Source organism: Acipenser ruthenus, chromosome 8 (genome assembly GCF_902713425.1).
Source record: "Acipenser ruthenus chromosome 8, fAciRut3.2 maternal haplotype, whole genome shotgun sequence".
Lineage (NCBI taxonomy): Eukaryota > Metazoa > Chordata > Actinopteri > Acipenseriformes > Acipenseridae > Acipenser > Acipenser ruthenus.
Genome location: NC_081196.1, coordinates 52,491,728 through 52,513,525, shown reverse-complemented (window position 1 = coordinate 52,513,525; position 21,798 = coordinate 52,491,728). Strand labels below are relative to the sequence as shown.

Here is a 21,798-nt window from a genome sequence, read left to right as displayed (position 1 = left end):
ATTTATCAAGATGAGCATCAAGGATATGGACTTTGAGGGACATCCTACAGCCCATTGTGCCGTAGTTCTTCACCAGAGTCTCAACCAGCTCCACATAGTTTTCGGCCTTGTGATTGCCCAGGAAGTCCCGAACCACTGTGACAAAGCTGTTCCAAGCCGCTTTCTCCTTACTAGTGAGCTTCTTGGGGAATTCATTGCACTCCAGGATCTTCTTTATCTGTGGTCAGACGAAGACACCGGCTTTGACCTTTGCCTCAGACAGCTTAGGGAAGAAGTCTTGAAGGTACTTGAAGGCTGCCGACTCCTTATCTAGAGCTCTGACAAATTGTTTCATAAGGCCCAATTTGATGTGCAGTGGTGGCATCAGCACCTTCCGGGGGTCCACCAGTGGCTCCCACTTGACGTTGTTCCTCCCCATAGAAAACTCGGTCCGCTGTGGCCAGTCCCGCCTGTGGTAGTGCGCCTTGGTGTCCCTGCTGTCCCAAAGGCAAAGATAGCAGGGAAACTTGGTAAAACCACCTTGGAGACCCATCAGGAATGCCACCATTTTGAAGTCTCCTATGACCTCCCAGCCGTACTCATCATACTTCAAGGCGTCCAGCAAGGTCTTGATGCTATTGTAATCCTCTTCGAGGTGCACCGAGTGAGCCAGGGGAAGAGACGGGTACTTGTTACCATTATGGAGCAGCATGGCTTTGAGGCTCCTGGATGAGCTGTCAATGAAGAGGCGCCACTCATTCTGGTTACAGGCGATTCCAATTGCCTCGAACAGACTGGAAGCAGAGCCCATCTTGACGGGTGAAGAAGCTGGAAAAAGGTTGGTGACGCTTCCTCTGATCTGCGACTTGCACACTTTCATCCAACAAATTCCACTGCTTGAGCCTAGACGTCAAAAGCTCGGCATTGGACTTGGTGAGACCACGATCTCTAATCAAGTCGTTGAGGTCTTTTTGGTTGGGGTAGTATGGGTTTCTCTCCTCAGCTCCACCTCTGAAATTGTCATCTGGATCTACAACGTCTTCCTCGCTCTCTGACTTGCTGCTCTCTTCTAAAGACGGCTGCTCTCTCTCCGGAGGAGTGGGTACGGGGAGCTCATGGCAGTGTGGCACCAGGGCGATGGATGAAGGAAGGTCCGGATACGTGATAGCAGGTGCATTCTTGCCAGTCCGACGTTTGGAAGGGTCCAGCATGCAGAAGTAGCAGTTGCTTGAGTGGTCAGTGGGTTCCTGCCAAATTCTTGGGATAGCAAACTTCATGGCTGTCTTTTCCCCTCTGTACCATCCTACAAAAATACATTTATTTCACCCACGACTAATGTGTAAGAGATTCTCGCAACATTTTTCATATATATGATATATTTTTTCAATAACATTGAAAATTGTAAAACATTTTAAAATTAAAAACCTTTTACAATTTTAAAAATTTTAACACATTTTATAACATAAAATTCCGAGCAACAATTGTCCATCTTACCTTCCAGAGTTTTTTTGCAGTGCTCGCAGGTGAAATGAGGTGCCCAGGATTTGTCTTGATCCCCGACAGGCATGCTGAAATATGCCTTGTAGGCCTCACACATCTTAGCAGATGCTTCCACGGAGTACTTTTTCGCTCTTGTCTTGATAAATTGGCCGCAGACATAGCAAAATGCGTCTGCCGGATGCTTGCAGCCTCTTGATGCCATCTCAGAAAAATGCAGATATGTATCCACTTAGGCAGCTGGAACTAAACTGAACTGGTGGGCTTAAGGCCCCTGTATTTATACTACTATTTATATTACTGGAAAGTTCTACAAAGTTCTAGAAGTTACTCCACGTTTACTCAGCACTGAATCTATCTGGAATGTTCTGGAAAATAGGTAAATTTCAAAATATCACTGTCCTGGTCACAAAAGCAAAGTTTGTGGGGAATAGCCATTTTCTATACTTTTGAGGCATAAGCAATTACGAAATACTACCCAGGAACAAAAAAAAAAAAAAAAAAATTGTTACACGGTGACAGTGTCAAAACCTTTTGAAACTTGATGCACAATTAACAGGTTTTGCTCTGCTCATGGTATATATTTATGTATTGTTTATTGTGATAAAAATAATACCTTCATCTTTGTATTTGATGGTGACCTCGTCATTGCTCTGCAGCTTTCCTCTGAAAACCCTCTGCATCATCAGCACCAGCTCATCATATGTGATGTCCTCATTGTGGATGGGGATGCGGCGAATGTCATCCCCTAACTGAGCCTTAATAATCAGTTTCCCACTCAGGTCCAGCTGCCCGTTCATGGTGCTCACACTTAAGCACAAAAACACAAAATTGAAAAGAGTTGCATTGAGGATCCTACAGACAGAATTAGACTTCTAACCTGTATTTAAGAAATGTAGGACCATGTACTCTATCTGTGCCTAAGCCTTCATTTAGTTTACGATACAAACACTATGACTTACTAAATCCTGTACTGCCTTTAACACAGTAATCCACAAGTCACAGTCCAAAGATTAAAAGTAAGGGATGAGGTGGCACTTGAGCAGCAAACAAAAGACTTCCACTGATAGAGGCAGCATTGTTATTATTATTATTATTATTTATTTCTTAGCAGACGCCCTTGTTCAGGGCGACTTCCAGTCAAACAAAAATTGTTGAAGGGTAGACATAATATAGGAAACTATGTCCCCCCAAATAGCTTACCTTACAGGACTGTTCAAGAGTAGGTAGTCTTATTGGTTAAGTGGATGATGTGAAAAAGGAGTGGGTGGCTTAATGGAGGAAAGCTCCAGAATTTAATTTGATCCATTTGAGTTGGAATGACCCTATATACCTCAGTTTACAGACTGGTGTAAGAAACACATACTGTATTATTTACTGGACATTTGTTAAGGATGGTTAAGTCTTTTAACAAACTGGCAGATACTTGAATGACATACTGTACTTGACAACTGTTAGCTATCACAGTGTAGAACAAACTACACACTGTGTATCCCAGATCAGGAAAATGGCTCACAATCCCTGAACAGACATGTTGAACAACTTCAACTTGTTGACATGCCAAGACCTTGCATATAAGCAAACAGAGATATGATTATACTTTGGCATCTGTAGATCTAAATACAGGAAGACACTGACTTTTATTAAGTGTATTGGTATTTAGATGTCCTGCTGTTAGATCAATAAATAGACCCCTTTCTCTCAATTTTATATTAAATAAAAATGTGTTTAAGTATGGCCATTCATTATTTTCCATTGAAAGTGGGTTCCCTTTATGCAATCATTTCTATTGAGATAGTGCCTTACTTCACACATGAGATTATGGAGAAAGGGATTTGATTTAAAAAAGGCATCTTTTACACTGGTGATTAAGCTTTTTAAACAGAATTACATGTATTACATAAACACTGTATCTGTGGACTAATGGATTATATATTCAATGTACTAGTCCAGCATTTAGTGTGTTATTCTAGGGCTGACACCTTCCCTAGTTCCCTAGCACCCCTCCTTTTATTTAAAGTACATGTTTTACATGGCGACACAGTAAAGCTTTAGGTGGAGACGTATTTTTTTTTAATTGTTGTATTCAAGATGGATTAATATATTTATTGGGTATTGAAAATAATGCTTTATTTACATCAATATGTAAGGTATAAAAACTTTGGCCGCATTCGATGCGTATTGTGATCATTATCCAACAACATGATTGTTATTCAACAAGGCTCTCCCAAACTTAGGCATTTTGAATAATACAAAAAACACACCAACAAATAACTAAAAACATTAAATATATTTTTAAGTCCAGATGAAAGCAAAGTCCTATTTTGTTATTCACGACAGAGCAACAGGCCCTGCTCTGTCATCACAGGATATATGCATCTGCCAAATAGTCAACCCCATAGTAAACGTACTGGCAAATGAAGCAAGAGGAGAAATTAACTTCCTGCCAAATAGTGTCCTGCGTTTATCTGGCTCACCGGCAGCACCAAAACCCTAACATTTTATTGTGAATAACAATTGTATAGGTTAAATATTTCTTATATAAAAGTAAACAAACAACAATAAAAGCCAAAATATTATTACAATCAATATTATGTACACGTACATATAGTTAAACAACAACCAAAAAGATAAAACAGCAGCGGCACTTTCAATGAAAGAATTACCGGCCTTTGTTTATGTTTTTCTTTTTTTATGTTTCTTTTACAATATTCACCTTTCTCTCAAATAAATAAATCAGTCAATACAAGTTCTCACCTGTGTCTGCGTTCGTAAGCTGTTTCTTTCCAGGACTGGAAAATGATGTTTAGGGTCCTAATTTCTCAGAGTTCTGACCAGGAAATCTCTTCCAGTCAAACGTGACGTGGCAAACACAGCGCCGCGCAGCCGCACTAGACACAAGCTAGCTTCGGGCAGTGCGAGCACCGAGTCGCCTAAACTGTCACGCCTTGTATGCAGACATGAGTAAACGAGTTACTCAGCATTTGTCACCGTGTGCACTTTGCACTGGTTTCAATGGATGCTGTGTTTTATTGGCAGATGAAGAGTAAGGTCTGTCTGTTTTATTCGATGTAACATAATGCAAAGCTGACTGAAGATATTGATATAACCATATCTTTTGGACTGTCTTAATTCCAATTTCATTTTCACTGTTCTTTTGGACATGCATATGATGTGTCATGAAAGATCACAAGCACAGACATGTCTACAAAATCTAGTATTGTTGGTCTGTTATAATGATGGTATATGAACCTGCAGCAAATATAGATTCAAAGCATTTTATAGTTAATGTATTGGTTGTAAAATTAACTTCCACCTGGATGTGCTGCAACACACTCACACACACTCACACACACCTGTTATGTCTCAATGGCTACCTGACATCCTGCAACTAATGATCTAAGTGGTATACAATTAAATTAAGGGGGGCAGTTACAGCAGCTAAGAAGGTATCATAAACATACAAAGAACAGAAATAATAATTATAACAATGAAATGCATACATTGCAGTTTGTTTGCCCCATGTTTATTTGTTTTTTGTTCAACCAATCCCAATTGTTTAATTTAAAATACATACATATTTTTAAATGGACACATTCCCATATATTCTGATATTTTAAATTTACATACAGTAGAACAGGTTCTGCCCTCCTTAACATGTAAAGCTTTATCAATCAGCAAGTATGACTGCAGCAGGTTTTTTTCCGTTTGTATTATGACCAATGCATGTAGGGTGTGCAGTTTGAAGAGAGAGGGGAAGGAAATACTGTAAGAACATGATGCTGCATTATTATACCGCTGACCAGGGTACAGAAATGAATCTTCAATGGTGCTTCTACTCCATGTCAAGAGATTCCATTCCCTGGTCCCTGCTGGTCTGCTCAGTATTATTATAACAAATGGTAGTTTGAACCAGGACTAAACTTGTGTAGAGCAAAAACTGGACTTTTTACTGAACTTGCTTCTCTGCCAAAGTAAAATGCAGACGAGCAATTCTGGATATAACTAGATGGTAACTTTACAAGTAAAGTTGTGGGGCTTGCTTTAGCGCTTTAAAAGTATTTTTGTGGTAGTGGAAGAAGTTTAAAAAGTTTTACTTTTTAAAGCAAAGCAGTTACATACAATCAAAGTTAAATTTAGTAAAATAATTGGTCTGATTACTTTGATAGACTACTATATCAACTTTATTACTTTGGACTGTGGGGCAGTTAGATCACACATTTCATCAGACATGTACCGTTTGATTGGGAGAAGATATTTTTGAACTGATTTCAGATTTGAATAGCAGAGAAGAAGATGAAGATTTCATACACTCTAACCTTTTGTCTAACTTGTTGGGAAAGTGGTCAAAGTAGCTGATTTGTGTCAAAAGTCACATTGTTTACTAATTGTCTTAGCTTAGAATGTGCTATAATTTGAAATTTCTCAAAGTTCTATGACAGTTGGTTAATTCAACGGGGGAAGTAGCCTACTGAAAGAAGTTGATGCGGTTACTAAAACAGCTGTACCTCTTGATTGGTAGACGCCATTCCTGTTTTGATGTCATATTTGAATACCTGAGAAGTAGATGAAGATTTCATTTCCTCTAAGTATTTGTCTAACTTGTTGGGAAAGTGGTCAAAACGGCAGTTATTTCTAAAAGTTCACAGAAAACGTAGTTGGTGCGGTTACTAAAACAGGTGTACCTCTTGATTGGTAAAAGTTATTTCTGTTTTGATTTCATATTGGAATAGCAGAGAAGTAGAGGAAGATGTCATACCCTCTAACTTTTTGTCTTACTTGTTGGGAAAGTGGTCAAAGTAGCTGATTTGTGTCAAAAGTTACATCATTTACAGTAAATAGAATGTTGGAAGTCTGAGTTTTTAAACAATGGGGAGCTTTAGAATGTTGAAAAAGTCCCATTAAAGTGAATGAAGATGGACAAAAAGAGGACACAAAGCTTAAAAAGTATAAAATATATCAAAAAGTTGTATACAAGCACACTATTTCAGACCGGTCTACACGTTTTAAAGTTTGAACGGCGTTTGTAGCTTAAACGGTGTAAGAGGAGTAGCGTGCCAAAGAATAAGAAGAAGAAGAAGTATGTCGAAGATTTAAAGTCGGGACTCTTGCTTCGCAAGCCCAACTAATTAAAAATTAAAAGAATACCTAACAATAAATCATTGCCCAATAGAAATACACACTGGAGCGTTTACATCAAGTGCAGCCTCAAAAAAAAGTATTTAAAAAAAATGTCTCAGCTTTCTCTGTTGTACAGTGTAGTATTTTAGAAACGAGATGCCACCAATGGAATGAAATGGCCCATGGCCTTGCCCATTGGAGCTCGTTAGCCACTCTCATGCTGGCAAAACTATGATGAATGAAGTATATGAATTAGATGAATGTCTAATGCCAGCGGGCAGTACAAGTGGCAGTATATATATAGGGTTTGATAATTACATATCTGATTAAGGGGCATATTCTCCTTTCAGAAATGCAACTAAGTTTCCAATGAAACGCATTATTTGGATATCTAATGGGGATCTAGGCCCTGCGAGGCCCCAGGTGCATGTTTCCAGAGCCTTAGGAAGGCTAAACTGTGCTAGTGTAAGTGGTAGAGGAAAAGCTCTCAAACTGCTTGTAGCTTTCACTGACGTAATCCTGCTGTTCCGTTTTTAACATAAATGTCTGTGAATGCAGGTGAAGTTCAGGTGGCGAGATTGAGTTAACGATGTCTTTCATCTTCTTTTGGAAGACTGAATCTCGAGCCGTGAACAAAATGAAAATCTGAAGCCCCTGTTGACAGGAGAAATGAAAGAAAAAGTTTACCAACATTTTTTATTTCAAATATAAAGACACAGTTTTTCAACCATGACTATTAAACACTCAACAGTGCTGGGTTTAGAAATACTAAAAAGAAACCTAATAAATTAAATGGCAAATGTTGTGACCAGAAGTTTTTTTTTTTTTTTTTTTTAATGGCAATGAGTTTCTTTTAGTATTTCTAAACATACAGTTTTTCTTATCTGTTATACTGTTTGCAAGATTTATTACACACAAGCACTAAATGAGCAATCTGTGAGAGGAGCACTTTTCCTAAGAGGAATTAACTGTAATTTGGAGCTGCCTTCCATAGTGCAAACTAAAAAGGCAACACAATCTGATACTTAAAAAAAAAAAAATACACACCATTACTTGTGTTCAGCGGCATTAAGATGTATAAGGGACTTCTTACTTGAAGACAAGGTAGGGTTTACAGTATAGTATGTTGACATGGCAAAAATAAGTAATAAATACATTAATTAATAAACCAGAAAAGGGAGTTTTTGAGAACAAAAACAAAGGATCCCTGGGAACTAAAACTAAGGGACATGGCATTGAAACAAATGGTGTAAAGGAATGAAGCAAATAGAAATATGAAAAAGGTAGTTACATCATTCATGTATCCAGAGGGCAAAAATATTATAAATATTTAAGGGAGCTCGACAAACCTGAGTGGTGTTTATAATGCAGAATATGTAACTGAAGACGAGTCGTGTCTCATCGTGGTCAATTAGCATCAGATAGCCCAGGACCCAGGTTATCCCCAGCACCACTGCCACAGATATGCTGCTTATCAGTTTCTTTAGGTACGACTGCCGTTTAGTGCTAGAGAAGAGGGGAGGACAAGATGAAAATGGTATAGCTCAGGGGATGCACAGCTTTGGGTAACTGCTTCAACAAGGTACAGCTTGCATTACCTCTCCAACAAAATTGTGAGATTTGCTGTCTTCAACCCTTTTCAAAGCCTTTTTATTTTATTTTTATATTGTTTGGGGCCTGTGGTTTGTTGTGTTTGTTGTTATTTTTCTTTTGCCTTAACAAACATGAAGCATGAGTAATCGTTACCTAGTTAAAGCAGTGTTCTTGAACAAAACACAGGCCATCACGCTCACAAAGATAACGCCGTTAAATATGAGAACGATGGCCACAGGAAGAAGGAAGCCCCAGAGCATTGGCTTTGTGATGTCAAAATTCCCCTCTCTATCCAGTGCAGCCAACCAGCAGCTGAAAAAACAAAACAGAATGTTTATTTATAAATACTAGACAAGCCACTTACCAGTTGCCTACCAGCTCACGTTGCTATTTTCTGTAAATGTACAGTATAACATTATTACAATATTATTACGGATATTGTAATTATTATTTAATTTAATTATTTAATTACAATATCCGGTCCCGCTGCAACACATTTTTCCAGTCTGCAATCTACTGCAAATGTATATGGCTGTGAATGTAAACACATACAGGCTGTGTGGTCCAGTGGTTAAAGAAAAGGGCTTGTAACCAGAAGGTCCCCGGTTCAAATCCCGGCTCAACCACTGACTCATTGTGTGACCCTGAGCAAGTCACTTAACCTCCTTGTGCTCCGTCTTTCGGGTGAGACGTAATTGTAAGTGACTCTGCAGCTGATGCATAGTTCACACACCCTAGTCTCTGTAAGGTCGCCTTGGATAAAGGCGTCTGGTAAATAAACAAATAATAATAATAATAAAACAGTTTGTAAACAGTGTTTCCTATGTTAAGAGTGCATGCATGGATTGTCAGTGTTTTTTCTGGACCCTCAACTACATTCCCTTTAAAACAAACTAAAACATTTACTCACAACTCCTCTTGCCGATAGTTTAATGGGTTATTAACCCGATAAGTGGCTCCCAATGTTATAGCTACCACCACTGCAGGAAGACCTAACAGACAAGAGACAAACATTATATCCCCTTTGGTCACAAGTATATGGAAAACTACAAAGCTGTATGTATTTCAATATGTTAACGGAACATTATTAAGCAGGTTTCATTCAACTTTATGAAGCAAAAATGTGTTAATTCTATAGGGTGATGCAAAACTTTTGGCCATAGCTGTAGATGGTTGCCAACAGGGCATTTCGGTAAAAAAAAAAAAAAAGTTAGATTGTATGTAAAAACAAAATAAACAACAACAAAAGCTTGTAGAGACAGTTTGTAGAGGTTTTGGTGGTCTGTGACTTGACAAGCCTCCAGGTTTAAGCTCTGTACTATGTATGTGTGTGTGAGTGTTTTCACTCACCCCAGCCAATTCCTATTATAATCATGGAGAAGTGTTGGGGGGGCTGAGAAAACACATGGACAAGACTCATATACATCTGGACGGCATACAGCGACGTCCAGGCAAAGGTTCCCAGCAGAAAGTAGTGCAGCAGGGCAGTAACAGCTGTGCAACTGCCCTTGTCAGGCGGAGGGAGCAGGTCTGAGGACAGCAAGGTGTTCTCGCTGCTGTTGGATCTCTCTGACACTTCATCGGCGTTGGGGTTGCCAATCCCAGTGATAAAGAGAATGTTGACAATCAACATGCACAAGCATATGCTAAGCAGCGGCATTGTGGATCTTGTCTTACGAGACTTTCTGAGAAAGAAAGAAATGCATATTCTAGTACATCAAGAAATAGCTTTGTTTAACAACATGATTTAAACAAATGTTTTGATGAGTTCAATATTTCATAACTTGTACAGGCTCTGTTAAAGTTTATATGTGTTATAAATGTATTAATAAATAAATAAAAGCCTTACCTGGTCAACACATGATATAGAATAGTAACACAGAGCCCTGCACCTGAGAGTCCGCATCCCATATATGTTATCCAGTCCAGGGGTTCAGAATAAGTATAATTGTTCTTGAAGGTCTGTAACGAAATATGGAGAAGTACAGTTTGTGATACAATATGTAATGGTCACTGTGGTCCTTTGACTCTTGATTAAGGCTGCATGCAATACAAATTATTGTATGTACAGTACATGATTTATGAAACAACTTGATTAAAAAAAAAAGACAAAAATGATAGATGTTATTAATAAACAATACAAGTTATTGTTTTATTTTATACATACATGGTACACTGGTACCCAGGAGCAAAACCTTAGTAATACTGACTAGAACAAGTAGTGATTTGTTTGTTTGTTTGTTTGTTTGTAAATTCATATTCACGATAATAAATCAGTTCCTACCATTAACACAGCAAAGTTAGTGGTATGATTGCAGTGACATCTCAGATTATTATGCTCATCTATGCTCTTTGAGCAGTTTTCTGTACTCCAGTCATCCTTCTTGTAGTCCCAGAACACGCAGGCATGGTCATATAGTTTAACACCATCAGACTTCTGTATTGAAAAGAGAGGCGGACTTAAAACAAACAAACTGTACAGTTTTACATAAGCACAGTTTAATACAGTGGTTCTCAAAAAGTGACTTTGATATTGCACAACCTTGTCTATTTAAAAAAAAAGAAAAAAATTATTATATATATATATATATATATATATATATATATATATATATATATATATATATATATATATAACAGGGATGATCTGTCTGACGTATGCATGGTGCTGCAGGAAGAGGGCAGCAGTCTCGTAAGATCCGCCTGTCAGTCATGGCAGTGACACGGAGAGATGGGGAAGAGGGTGTGTTGGCTTTCCCTCTCTCTGAGTGGCTGAGAGGCGGACCTTGGGGGATTGCTGGGCCTATAAAATAATGCTCTGTTGTTCCCTCTGACCTGTCCCTTTAAGACGAAAAATGAGCCAGCAGCCGGACCAAGCACGGCCGGAGAGGAACGAGAACAAAACAAAAGAAAAAGAAAAAGAAAAAGAAAGAAAAATGATTTTTTTTAGTGGCGGGGCAAAACTTGGGCAGACCCCCGGAAAGTATAACATGTTGAGGGAACGTGTGAGCGAATAGCGATGGTCGGGGTAACGCTGCAAAGTGCAGCACCTTTATTTTGTAGTTTTGATTACTAGTGTTTTATTTTCTCTTTTTCTTTATATATATATATATATATATATATATATATATTATCCTCCTCATGTATCTGCTCTTCACTTGAGTACCAAACAGTGATCAATAAGGAAATTAATTGTACTGTACATTATCTACAGCAGGGGTGACCAAAGTTGGCCCCTGTCTTTGTTCCAATCCTCTTCTAAATTGAACTAATTAATCCTCCACCCAGACACTGTAGTTAATTATCTCATTGTATCTGTTAAACCTGAAATGGACTGGCCTTCCAGGGCTGTGATTGGACACCCCTGACCTAAGGTAATTAAGGTATAGTGTAATAACGAGACTAAAGTGATAACTGTCCATAACTCCTGAAACTATAGCCCAACACCAACCGTTGGATTGAAAAGAAGGTCGACACTGTTGAGCTCTCCATTGGCAACACTCCCAGAGATTACCCTCCTGCTGATATTCATGGTGCTGCGATATATCTTGGACTTGAAGAACTTGTCATTTTGGTAAAGCACAAAACCAAACTGCCCAGCCTCCTCTGTACCTGCAGAGGAAAGAAAATAGTCAAATGTTTTCCTCTTGCTAATCCATCTTTCTTAATGTTATCTTTGTAGATAATGTTCAATTGAAAACAGTTCTTTTTGAACTTCTTATGCAGTTACAGCATATTTTTAAAATGGTGTATGACTCGTTTTACCAGTCTGGTATTATATTTATAAACCAAATATATATTTTTAGAAGTTATTTTGAAAAGAATGTAAGGGTTGCATTCACAAAGCATTGAGTGACGAGGAAAGCAAAGGACTGTCATGTGCTTTGAATGCTTTATACATCTGAGACAAGTGTTTAACTGATCACTGTATAATACTGTTTTCTGACTCCCAAAAGAGCACACAAGATGACGTTATTGAACCGCAAGAGAAAACTGTACATAACAAATGATTCTTTATCTTAACAAAGATAATAATTACATGATTTAATCTTTAGTGAACAGAAGAGTATCCTGTACATCATTGCTTAAGAATTTTAAGTTGTATTTTATATTCACCTGTCTTTTGAGGAATTGTTTGTACCTGTAGGAGAATTTAGGTCTGTGAAATGGAACTGGAATAATGTGTTTTGATTGGTTGAGTGAGACCTATGCATTTACACTTGTCAAGATGTTTTTTAGCTCACTTGCCTGAAGAGACATTGATGAAAATCTGCACTTCTGCATTTTCTTCGACTGTCAGCTGGGAAGCGTTGCGGTTTAGGGTTATGTGTCTGGAGACCAACGTATTGTTAGAGCCTGTTAGATGGAGTGGAACTTAGAAACTCCAAACAAGACAGACAGTTTCAACGTTTGTTTTTTTAACCTAAATCATTTCATACAGAAATACCAACTTTAAACAAAAGAGTAAGACTATATACATTGCCGGTGGCTTCACAGCCTGCTTCAAGGAAAACCTCGACATTCTCAATATACTATACCACCACACACAAATCATTTGGTGAAAGAGCTTTCTCAAGTTCCCATCTGCTTTGTTAACATTAGAGATGACAGAATTTTTTTTTTTTTTAATAACCAATAATTCATAGTTGTGCAGGTAAAAAAAGCCATAATGCACAGATCATCATTTTTATTTTATTCCCACTAAGAAGTCTAGCCACTGAAGATGACAATGGGGAATTCCAATCAAACATAATCAATAGTTTAGCTGACTAGGTTGCAAAGGACAGGATATCTGACTTCAGCCTGGACACAAGCTATGGTTTCACACTGCTCAAAGCTGCAAGGGTCAAGACCAGTACAACTGGATTGGAGAGGTGTAAATGATCAAACCTGCCTCTGGTAGCGGTGAACTGAACTCCCTTAGTCGACCCAGAATCCACTCTGACGGACTGCACTGCCAGGTTTGGCTGAACCACCTGCGTTTCATTACTGCCTTTATCCAGGGAGAGCGCCTCCAGGCTCTTTGTCAGACTGTTTTGGGAAGAAGTTAACCGTTCCTATACCAAGCTATTTTGTCACAGACAGACCCCCACATAAAATAAAGATCACGGATATAATATATATTAAATGAATTTCCTGTGATGATCACGTGTTATATTTGTCTATAGTATTAAAAGGAAAACAATCATTCTGTGGTTGTGTTGTGCAGTGAGACCCTTGGACACTAACAGAACAATCCTAAAAGAAACAAATGAGAGCAGGCATCTAATGAATGGAATTAGCTCAATCTGACACTGTCTTGGGTGGCCAATACATGCCAACAGCAAGATGTCTCAGCTGTCAATAATAAAGGCAGTGTGTAATTAGGTTCTTACATAAACTTCAAACTCACTTTAAAATATATACTGTATATATGTTATACTGTATGACTGTATATTTATGTTTATTGTATAAGATACATCTATTAGTACTTAATTGAGCAATTACCATTTCTAGCTTTGCCACAAACAAGTTTAGTCTTGAATTTGAGTAGCCAGTTTATATATAATCCCAGAGTCTGATAGTCAATAATTTGCTAAGAATGTGCCTACAAAGTTTCATCACAATTGGATAAATTGCTGTCTATCCTTTGTGCTTTAATAGCAAAGGTAGGTGCTACTGTACATGTGGCATATTGAAATGGTAGGAAAAAGAGGGCCATAGCCCAAAGGCAAACAAACTGTATCCACACACACACACAGATAGTCATGTTTCTATCCCCAGATAAAATGTGTGACCACACTGTATTGATAACCTCACCAAACTATTGGAATATATGTTGTGATAATATTCTGCAAAGCCATAGCATGTTCCTCAACACAGTCTGTAAACTATTTTTAAATGTACAACTATTAGTAGAAAAACAACAACCTATACTTTTTATGTTTAACCCAGACCTACTCTAGACTAAAACGATCCCAAGCACAACATTCTATATTCCAAGGTTAAGTAACATTCACTACAGATAATAAAAGCACTATTGACTGTGTGGTGTAATGATGTTATTTGCTCTGGCCTGGCTGTATTCTACACCCCCCCCCCCCAGCTGTGTACCTTTGTGTAACGTTATTTATGTTGTTGTCCGTGCTGAACTCAGCATCCCTCGCATCCAGTAGTTGACTGACAGTAGTTACTGCTACAACTGCGGCTTGCTAAAAATAATAATACAAATACACATAGTACACTGCTTATACTGTTTCTAATGGATTCATCAAATGACATGTTGGTATTGGATTTTAATGTTGTCTGTGTAAATTTGCAAAAATATATATATATATATATATATATATATATATTTTCATGCAACACAAGGCTGTCTTAGTAGTATAGTTGTTAGTATTCACTATACCTGCACAATTTCTGGGAAATTGTAAATTAAATAAATAAATAAATAAATAAAAAGCCCCTAAATTCTTAAACATGTGTGTTGTAGAGTCTTAGTTATACTCTCTTGCAACTGTTTCACTGGTCTCATAATCAATATTATTAATTTAACACGTGAGGTTGGCAGAATATACAGTTTAATTTATTCAATATTAGTGAGCAAGCTTTGAATCTCAGCACCATTGTGCAGTTGTCTGCAGTGCAACCTTTAACCTTTGGCAATCAAATTATGGCCATTTATGTCCATATAGTCATCACTGTGTCATTTGCTTATTAACCTTTACCACCAATGACATTACCGCGGTAACTTCAGTGCATTTTCACAAAAACAAATTACTTGGCAATAAGTCTGATTTTAAAGCAGTTGAATCACAAGTTACGAAGGAGTTTTAATTATCCACAAGACATACTCTACATGCCATGCTTGTGCACTCAGCAGTGCTCAAAGAAAGTCAATCTCACCTCAGTGACGTTAGCTGTTGTAGTGAGGATCTTGCTAACTATCTCAGCAGCGCTGGTGATGTTATCAGCTGTCAGTTTTTCTGGCTGTGAGGTCAGAATCTGAGACTCTTTTGCGATCTCCAGTAGCCTTTCTTCTGTCACATTGTCCGTGATCTATTCAGGCACAATGTATTTACTTTACAATAAATAACACTTGAAAGTTGTCATTAAATGTGTGTTTTTTAACCTGTACCGTAACTGGAACTCACTTTGATGTCTAAAATACAGATACATTCAATTACATCGTGATTTAACTAATACTAATACAAATTCTCACTAGAAGAGTTACCTGCTCTGCAAGATTTATCAGGTTCTGGTTGCAGTTCACATAATTTGGTAAACTCAAAACAGGGTCTCCAGTCCCATTTTCTGAACAGCTTCGTGCTGCCTTAGGAATACCAACTTAAAAAAAAAAAGAAAGTTAAATAACAAACCGCATTAAATACATAGCTTTCGTACTATAAAGTCATGCGCAGCACACTCTCAAGGGTTTAGGAGACCTTTAATGCTGCTGAGCTTTTCATTTGTGCTTTTTTTAAACAGGTGTTTTTATTTTTTCAAAAAGAAGGAGATAGAAATCAGTAATTTGAAGAAGTAAACCGGAATGGATATGTTCTTTGTTGTGTTACAGGCCAGGATACGCATTTTTAAAATGTTTTTTAAAAAATGTACAATCTTTGAAGACTCCTGACCTTTTATTGTTCTTGTCAGGTTTTGGACAATTATATCCCAAAAAAAAGTAACTTCTCTGTGGTTAGCAGTTTGAATTGTTTGAGTCTCATTCCTCTGCCCCTCGGTGGTTAGCAGTTTGAATTGTTTGAGTCTCATTCCTCTGCCCCTCGATGGTTAGCAGTACGAATTGTTTGAGTGTCATTCCACTGATGTTTCGATACAGATCTAGACACTCTAACACAACCTGTAAAATAACACTGTACTACTATCTGATGGATTCAGATAAGGAGAACAGAAGTGGCTCTTCTTGTCCTCCCTGAAGAAAATGGAACACTGCATAGATTTAGGTACTGAGACATAGTTCATATGTTTCCCCATGCTTTTTAAAGTGACTGTTTAATTACTACCACAGGGGTTTATCAAGCCAAGCCTGGATAAAATAAAACAGAAATTTGGGGAGTCAGACTAACTTCCCATCTGACCAAAAAAAAAAAAGAACATAAATATAAAGAGATGTGATATCTGCAAAAGGGGCCAAGATATATAAAAAGGTTTTATAGTTTTTATTCAAGTGATCCCTTCTAACTTTCTGATTTCTTTGTACATGTTTTTATATTTGTACCCTTTATATTTGTACAAATATAAAAACATGTACAAAGAGAATTGCTGTATGGAAACAGTATATCAGTTGAGAATTAGTCCTTACAAGTGTTGCCTAATCTTGAGGATATCAATCTAATATCGAAGGATGTTTACTTTGTTTCTCATCTAAACACCGTACTGTACCTACTTAATAAGGCTTGGTCTTTGCACTTGTACTTGATACACCAGCAGTTGGTCAGTGACCATACTGCCCCCTACAGGCTATAGAAGTCACATACCATTGGCAGTTTCTTGCTCACACTTCTCATTGGAGTAGCCAGAAAAGCCAATTAGGATCCTGTTGAAGCTGAGGAGCACAGTGGTGGTGGAGTTGTACGTGCTGCTCTCACAGAAGTATGCTGTGGGAAAGGGTGAACAACAAGCTTTTATGTATTTTGGTACTTGTATATTTGTAATTGGTTGGTTACTAATATTTACGGCTTCTGATTTTCGGTTTTAACCGATAAAACCCGATAAAACACCCCCGAAAGCAAAGAAATTACATCGGTGGATAGCCAATAAACACCGGAAAAACTGTGGAAATGGTTAACCAGTTCACGTTGACTTTGCCCATTTTCCATTAAAAAATAAAACCTACTACCAAAATAATTATAAATACATTTACCAGTGCTGCTCGGCAATGTCCCGCCTTCCTGACTTGCATCTATCATTGATTCGTTCTGAATACTTTAAACCCGTCCCAACTACTGAGTGACAGCGCATTCCTACATTTCTATTGGAGACCTCTGCTTGCGAGTTTTAAAACAATATTACAATCAGGATGGAGGCTGTTAGCAGGATTTAAAGATGGATTACAGTTAAAATACGAAGGATTTAAAACAGAATTGTGGCAAAATGTACAAAAATGCTTACACACAAAACCCCCAGAAGAATTTGCCCGTGACCATAGGGAATTTTGTTGTGGAAGACAGCAAAAGAAAGAAGGTACAACTTAAGTGTGCAAGTGCTGTTGAATTACTACTATACATATTTTGACAGAAAAAAAAAACACTCAAGCATTTTGGAAAGTAACCAAAAACACTAATTTCATACAGTATATAAAAAATGAAAGCCCCGAAAAAAACTATTTACATAAAACTTGAAAATAGGTAAAAATAAGCACCGAAAAATACAATTACTAAACCCCGAGAAACAGAAGCCTTACTTATATTACATCTTGATAAATCTATTCTATTGACAGGATGATAATAATAATAATAATAATAATAATAATAATAATAATAATAATAATAATAATAATAATAATAATAAAGTACTAAGGTACTAAGACAAGGCTCCCACTCCCATTCCCATTTAACTCAAGATTTTAACTAATTGAAGTTGTTGAGCTTTGTGAACTAGAAAACTTAGAGAAAATGACACCCTTAGTATTTACAATCAGGCTAGCATATATTATTATTATTATTATTATTATTATTATTATTATTATTATTATTATTATTATTATTATTTGTTATATCAGAGGATCTGATACCACTTAGAATATTTGTATATTAATGTACTGTTTACCTTTCTGGCACAGATCTCCATACCACTCATTTGGACAAATGCAGACCCCATTCTGGCACGTTCCATTATTCAAACAGGGGCAGGGGGTCGGGGTCGGGGTTGGGGTCGGGGTCGGAAAAGGAGAGGGGGAAGTGGGAGTAAAGGACGAGTCTAACAGAAAAACAACAACAACAAAGGCTTACACACTTGTTCCAGATAACAAAAAACAAAGAATTTTAAAATCGCTGCAGTTTTTACCCACATCAGAATTAACAAATGTTAGTATGTAATATCAGTTCCTTGTTGTGCTTCAGGCTAGGAGTAAAAAAAAAAGCTAAAATGTCATAACCCAATTAGAGTAAATAATTTGGAGATATTTTAATTTAAAGAGAATCCCACAGTGTGATAAAAATGGAAATAATAAAAGCACATTTCATTGTAAACACAAGTCTTTTCTTATATTTTAATATATTGTTACATTGTATAATATGTAAAAAACATTATTACATTATAACTGCTCATTAGCAAATCCGGTACGGCTAATAAAATTTGTATGGGGAATCCAGTAGCACAGAAATGTTCAAACAAACTTTATTCATAGTAATAAAAATAACACACCTGTTTGAACAGTAAATAGGTGTTTGCTTGTAACACATTAAAAGAAAGCTTTGAAAACTACACCAGAAATGATTCGTTTTATTAGAATTCATACTTCACAAGTCCCAGTCATTATTACTCTTGTAATAATACTTATAAAATGTATGAAATGTTGTTTGGTAGTGAGGTTGATGCGCAAACCTCAAAATGTCACCAAAATTACAAAATGTCAGTACTATTAACACTAGCAGCATGATAAATATAATGTTCTTATACATTTTAAAATACATTAATTTTTTCCCTGAAGCTTGGCAGATGATCAAATTGACACAAATTTGTTTAATAGCATATCATGTGCAGGCTTTTATAAATTGAGGACATATTGTTTACGTTCCTCAAACCCTTGATTAGGGATCAGGAAGCAGCATCTAGAGAACAGAATTGTCTTTAAAATATCAGCATTAACAAAGGATTTTTATTTGTATTTATTTAGAAAAGTTGGGTACTTAGTTTAGAGAGGAATTATGCTTACAAGCAAACTTGAATATAGAAAGTAAAGCTTGTGTTAACTATCTGAATAATTTCTGGTGCCATTGAATATTTGTCAGCCTCCCAAATACAGTTGCCAGTTTTCCACTCAATCCCCCCCCCCCCCCCCCCCCCCCCCCCAAAAAAAAAAAAATAAAAAAAAAAATAAAAAAAATTGACAACATATACAAAGTCCTTCATCAGGTACAGGCTTGGCCCTGGTCTGGAACCTACAGTACACTGTGAAGTCCATGCTATATAATCTGATAACCAAATACAGCAAGCAAAATAAGAAAAAAAAACGCACTTATCATCAGTGTTTACATGACAATAAACACCTCCTTACCTGGCTTAAACCTGACTAATAGCTGCCAAATACAAGCACCCCAAAGAGCCACAGTTATAATTCCAAAAGATCCACCAATGAACAATGTCCTGCTACAGACAACCACAGACATGTTGAGTACTGTTGAAATTGTCTCCATTCCCCTAAGCTCTGTTACAAATTAACTAGTCTCCGGTGTACTTATTGACCTCTGGTGTACTTATTGAGTGTCGTAATAAAGATAGAAGATAGATTGGGAATGGCTTTGATACCAGCTGTTATGCCAACCGATCTTTGTTCTGTAAATACCCAAAAAAAAAACCTGAAAAAAACCGACCCCCTATTTTATTTCATTTGTCTTTGAGGGGCAGTGATATGTGATAAATTGCTACAACTCGCATGAAACCATGACCTGTGTTGTTCTTCAGTTAATAAAACACCAAGAGTTGGCTTAACTAAGTATTTGCTAGTTTGATGCAAAAGCTAAACTGAAATTCTCTGAGATAAACCATAAGAAAAGCATTTCAAACTGTAGTAAAGTATAGGCAAGCATGGTTAATGCATATTGTATACAGGGTTAGACTCCCACAGAAAATAGTGAGTGGACTCTAGGGTCATGTAATGTGGACCAACGGTGCATATTTTCCTATGCACAAGGGGCCTGGGACCGATCAGGCTACCCCAGTGGGGTCTAGGGTCAATTTTACACCTAAAAAGATAAAGATATTAATTGGGGAGCTTTGTTCCATGAAAAATCATACTGTTAGTTGGATGGGAAAATGTTAATTTGCATGTAAAGAATTATATTATTGGATGTTATTATTATATGATAACATTCTTTAAAATATGTATTCGCCCTTTAAAAAACAGTTTTTAAAAACCATGCAGACGCATTAAAAGGAAAAGTTGCGTCAGGAACATTAAGTACTGGGGAGAAATCAAATAGGCTATTCAAGATAAAAAAAAGTGAATGGACTGCGTCCACCCTTCCAAAAAAGTGAGTGGACTGCGTCCACCCGCGTCCACCCCCCAGTCTAACACTGATTGTATATACTCACCCTCTAACAAGTATTCATAATGCCATAGTTGTTGGAGGGTATACTGTGAGACTCTGTTTGTAATAAATGGTGGCTACATTAGAGTCTTAGTTATACCGGCTGCTATATACAGAGTATAATGCAGGCTAATTTCTGACTTTAGAGAAGACCATAAAACTACTCACACTCAGTGGACTTTGGATGATCAATGTAAATTTTATGACTTTGAAAACATCTACTTTGTACACTAAATTAAGTTGAACACAGATGTTATCTCCACTTATGGGTAGTTTTTGGACCAAAGTGAAAGGACACATTTAAAGTGTCTGTAGCTAATAAAAGGTGCCGTACAATTTCTCTATCGTGCTATATAGGTCTCAGGTGAAGTTTTGAAAGAAACACAAATATAAATGTATGTACTGTAGGCCTTGTCAAGAACAACGATTGGACAAAACTTTCCCCAGTTGTAGCCTCTTTTCACTGGCTTTCTAAGCACTGGAAATCAAAGCAAAATAACGTAATGTATGTATAATATATTGAGAATAATATATGGGTCAGAATATATTAAAACACAATAATATGTCTTGAGTTGGTTTTGAGCAGTAATACACAACACATATTTTTTGTGTGGTAACATATTCTGACCCATATTATTATTTTATATATTCTATGTTTCTTACATTCTTTCTTAAGCTGTTTTTGTTTGGCTGCGAAGTGCTGCTGTAGAAAATGGTGCATCCATTATGCCTGCCCAGGTTACGCTGCTATGCTTTGGAGATAATTTTGCTCAAAGTCGTCACCATTTTTATTTTATTTTTTACTGACAAGATGAAATTAGAAATGTGTATGTCCAAGCCTTTTTCAAGTAGCTGGTGAAATGCTCTCGTTTCTCCCACTGAATGCAAATACATTGTGAGGTTTATGTCAATTGGTGTTTTTCTTCTTGTACTTCCATTTTCTTGCTCTTTTCAAAACGTGTTTAAATTCTTCTGTCATTGGTGTGAACCTCGTTTTTTTAGAATAAGTTAACCAATTATACTGCAGTAGGAACTAGTAGCAATGGAATAAAAAAAGTGTTTGCCCCGATTGTATCTCGTTTAACGTTAGTTACGTTTACCTGACATCTTTGCAGAGCTCTGTGTATGTCCCCAGTTCAGTAAGATTTTCAAACAGCCTCAATTGATTAAATGTAATCCAGGACTGTACTGCATAGCAGTGGCGTTCCGTGACAAAATGGACTGGGGTAGCAGAGTAAATGGGGCGAAACATGCGGGTAATATAGGGTACCGCTATGCTGCTGTTACAGATTGGTTATTAATATTTTAGTTTTTTTTTTTTTAAAGGAGCCATTATTTTTTAAATAGTAGCAATATA

General features: G+C 37.1%; 3 protein-coding genes across 4 annotated transcripts in view; all 3 read right to left on the bottom strand.

Annotated features, from left to right (window-relative positions):
• LOC117406747 (protein TFG-like) overlaps nt 1-4,434 on the bottom strand; it is a 46,853-nt gene extending 42,419 nt beyond the window's left edge. The window contains exons 1-2 of one of the 2 annotated variants that reach the window (XM_034011032.3): nt 4,234-4,434; nt 2,093-2,286 (exon numbers count right to left, since the gene is read on the bottom strand). In XM_034011032.3, coding sequence (XP_033866923.1) covers nt 2,093-2,276 — 184 coding nt within the window. In that variant the 5' untranslated portion in view covers nt 2,277-2,286; nt 4,234-4,434. The remainder of the gene's footprint in view (nt 1-2,092; nt 2,287-4,233) is intronic. The other variant, XM_034011031.3, reaches the window with a different exon arrangement.
• A 552-nt stretch (nt 4,435-4,986) lies between these two features.
• LOC117407018 (adhesion G-protein coupled receptor G7) lies at nt 4,987-12,745 on the bottom strand. The gene is made up of 10 exons (XM_059029667.1): nt 12,739-12,745; nt 12,439-12,564; nt 11,642-11,802; nt 10,475-10,627; nt 10,040-10,152; nt 9,541-9,875; nt 9,101-9,182; nt 8,344-8,502; nt 7,947-8,103; nt 4,987-7,251 (listed from the first exon to the last, which is right to left on the bottom strand). The coding sequence occupies exons 1-10, from the start codon at nt 12,743-12,745 to the stop codon at nt 7,048-7,050; spliced, it is 1,497 nt and encodes a 498-aa protein (XP_058885650.1). The 3' UTR covers nt 4,987-7,047.
• On the bottom strand, nt 12,477-19,545 carry LOC131737792 (adhesion G-protein coupled receptor G7-like). The gene is made up of 7 exons (XM_059029201.1): nt 19,409-19,545; nt 17,959-18,108; nt 16,668-16,787; nt 15,404-15,516; nt 15,076-15,228; nt 14,284-14,381; nt 12,477-13,221 (listed from the first exon to the last, which is right to left on the bottom strand). The coding sequence occupies exons 1-7, from the start codon at nt 19,518-19,520 to the stop codon at nt 13,005-13,007; spliced, it is 963 nt and encodes a 320-aa protein (XP_058885184.1). The 5' UTR covers nt 19,521-19,545; the 3' UTR covers nt 12,477-13,004.
• Between the last annotated feature and the right edge of the window lie 2,253 nt (nt 19,546-21,798).

Bases quoted from the DNA above. Each gene is read 5' to 3' on its own strand.
- LOC117407018 (XM_059029667.1), bottom strand. The intron at 10,153-10,474 runs GTAGGAACTGAT...ATTTCGTTACAG, and splicing joins CTAACTTTGCTGTGTTAATG to ACCTTCAAGAACAATTATAC. The intron at 8,104-8,343 runs GTAACGATTACT...CCTCTTCTCTAG, and splicing joins AAGAACACTGCTTTAACTAG to CACTAAACGGCAGTCGTACC.
- LOC131737792 (XM_059029201.1), bottom strand. From the start codon at position 19,520: ATGTCTGTGGTTGTCTGTAGCAGGACATTGTTCATTGGTGGATCTTTT. The intron at 15,229-15,403 runs GTAACTCTTCTA...GTGCCTGAATAG, and splicing joins TGATAAATCTTGCAGAGCAG to ATCACGGACAATGTGACAGA. The intron at 14,382-15,075 runs GTGAGATTGACT...TATTATTTTTAG, and splicing joins CAACAGCTAACGTCACTGAG to CAAGCCGCAGTTGTAGCAGT.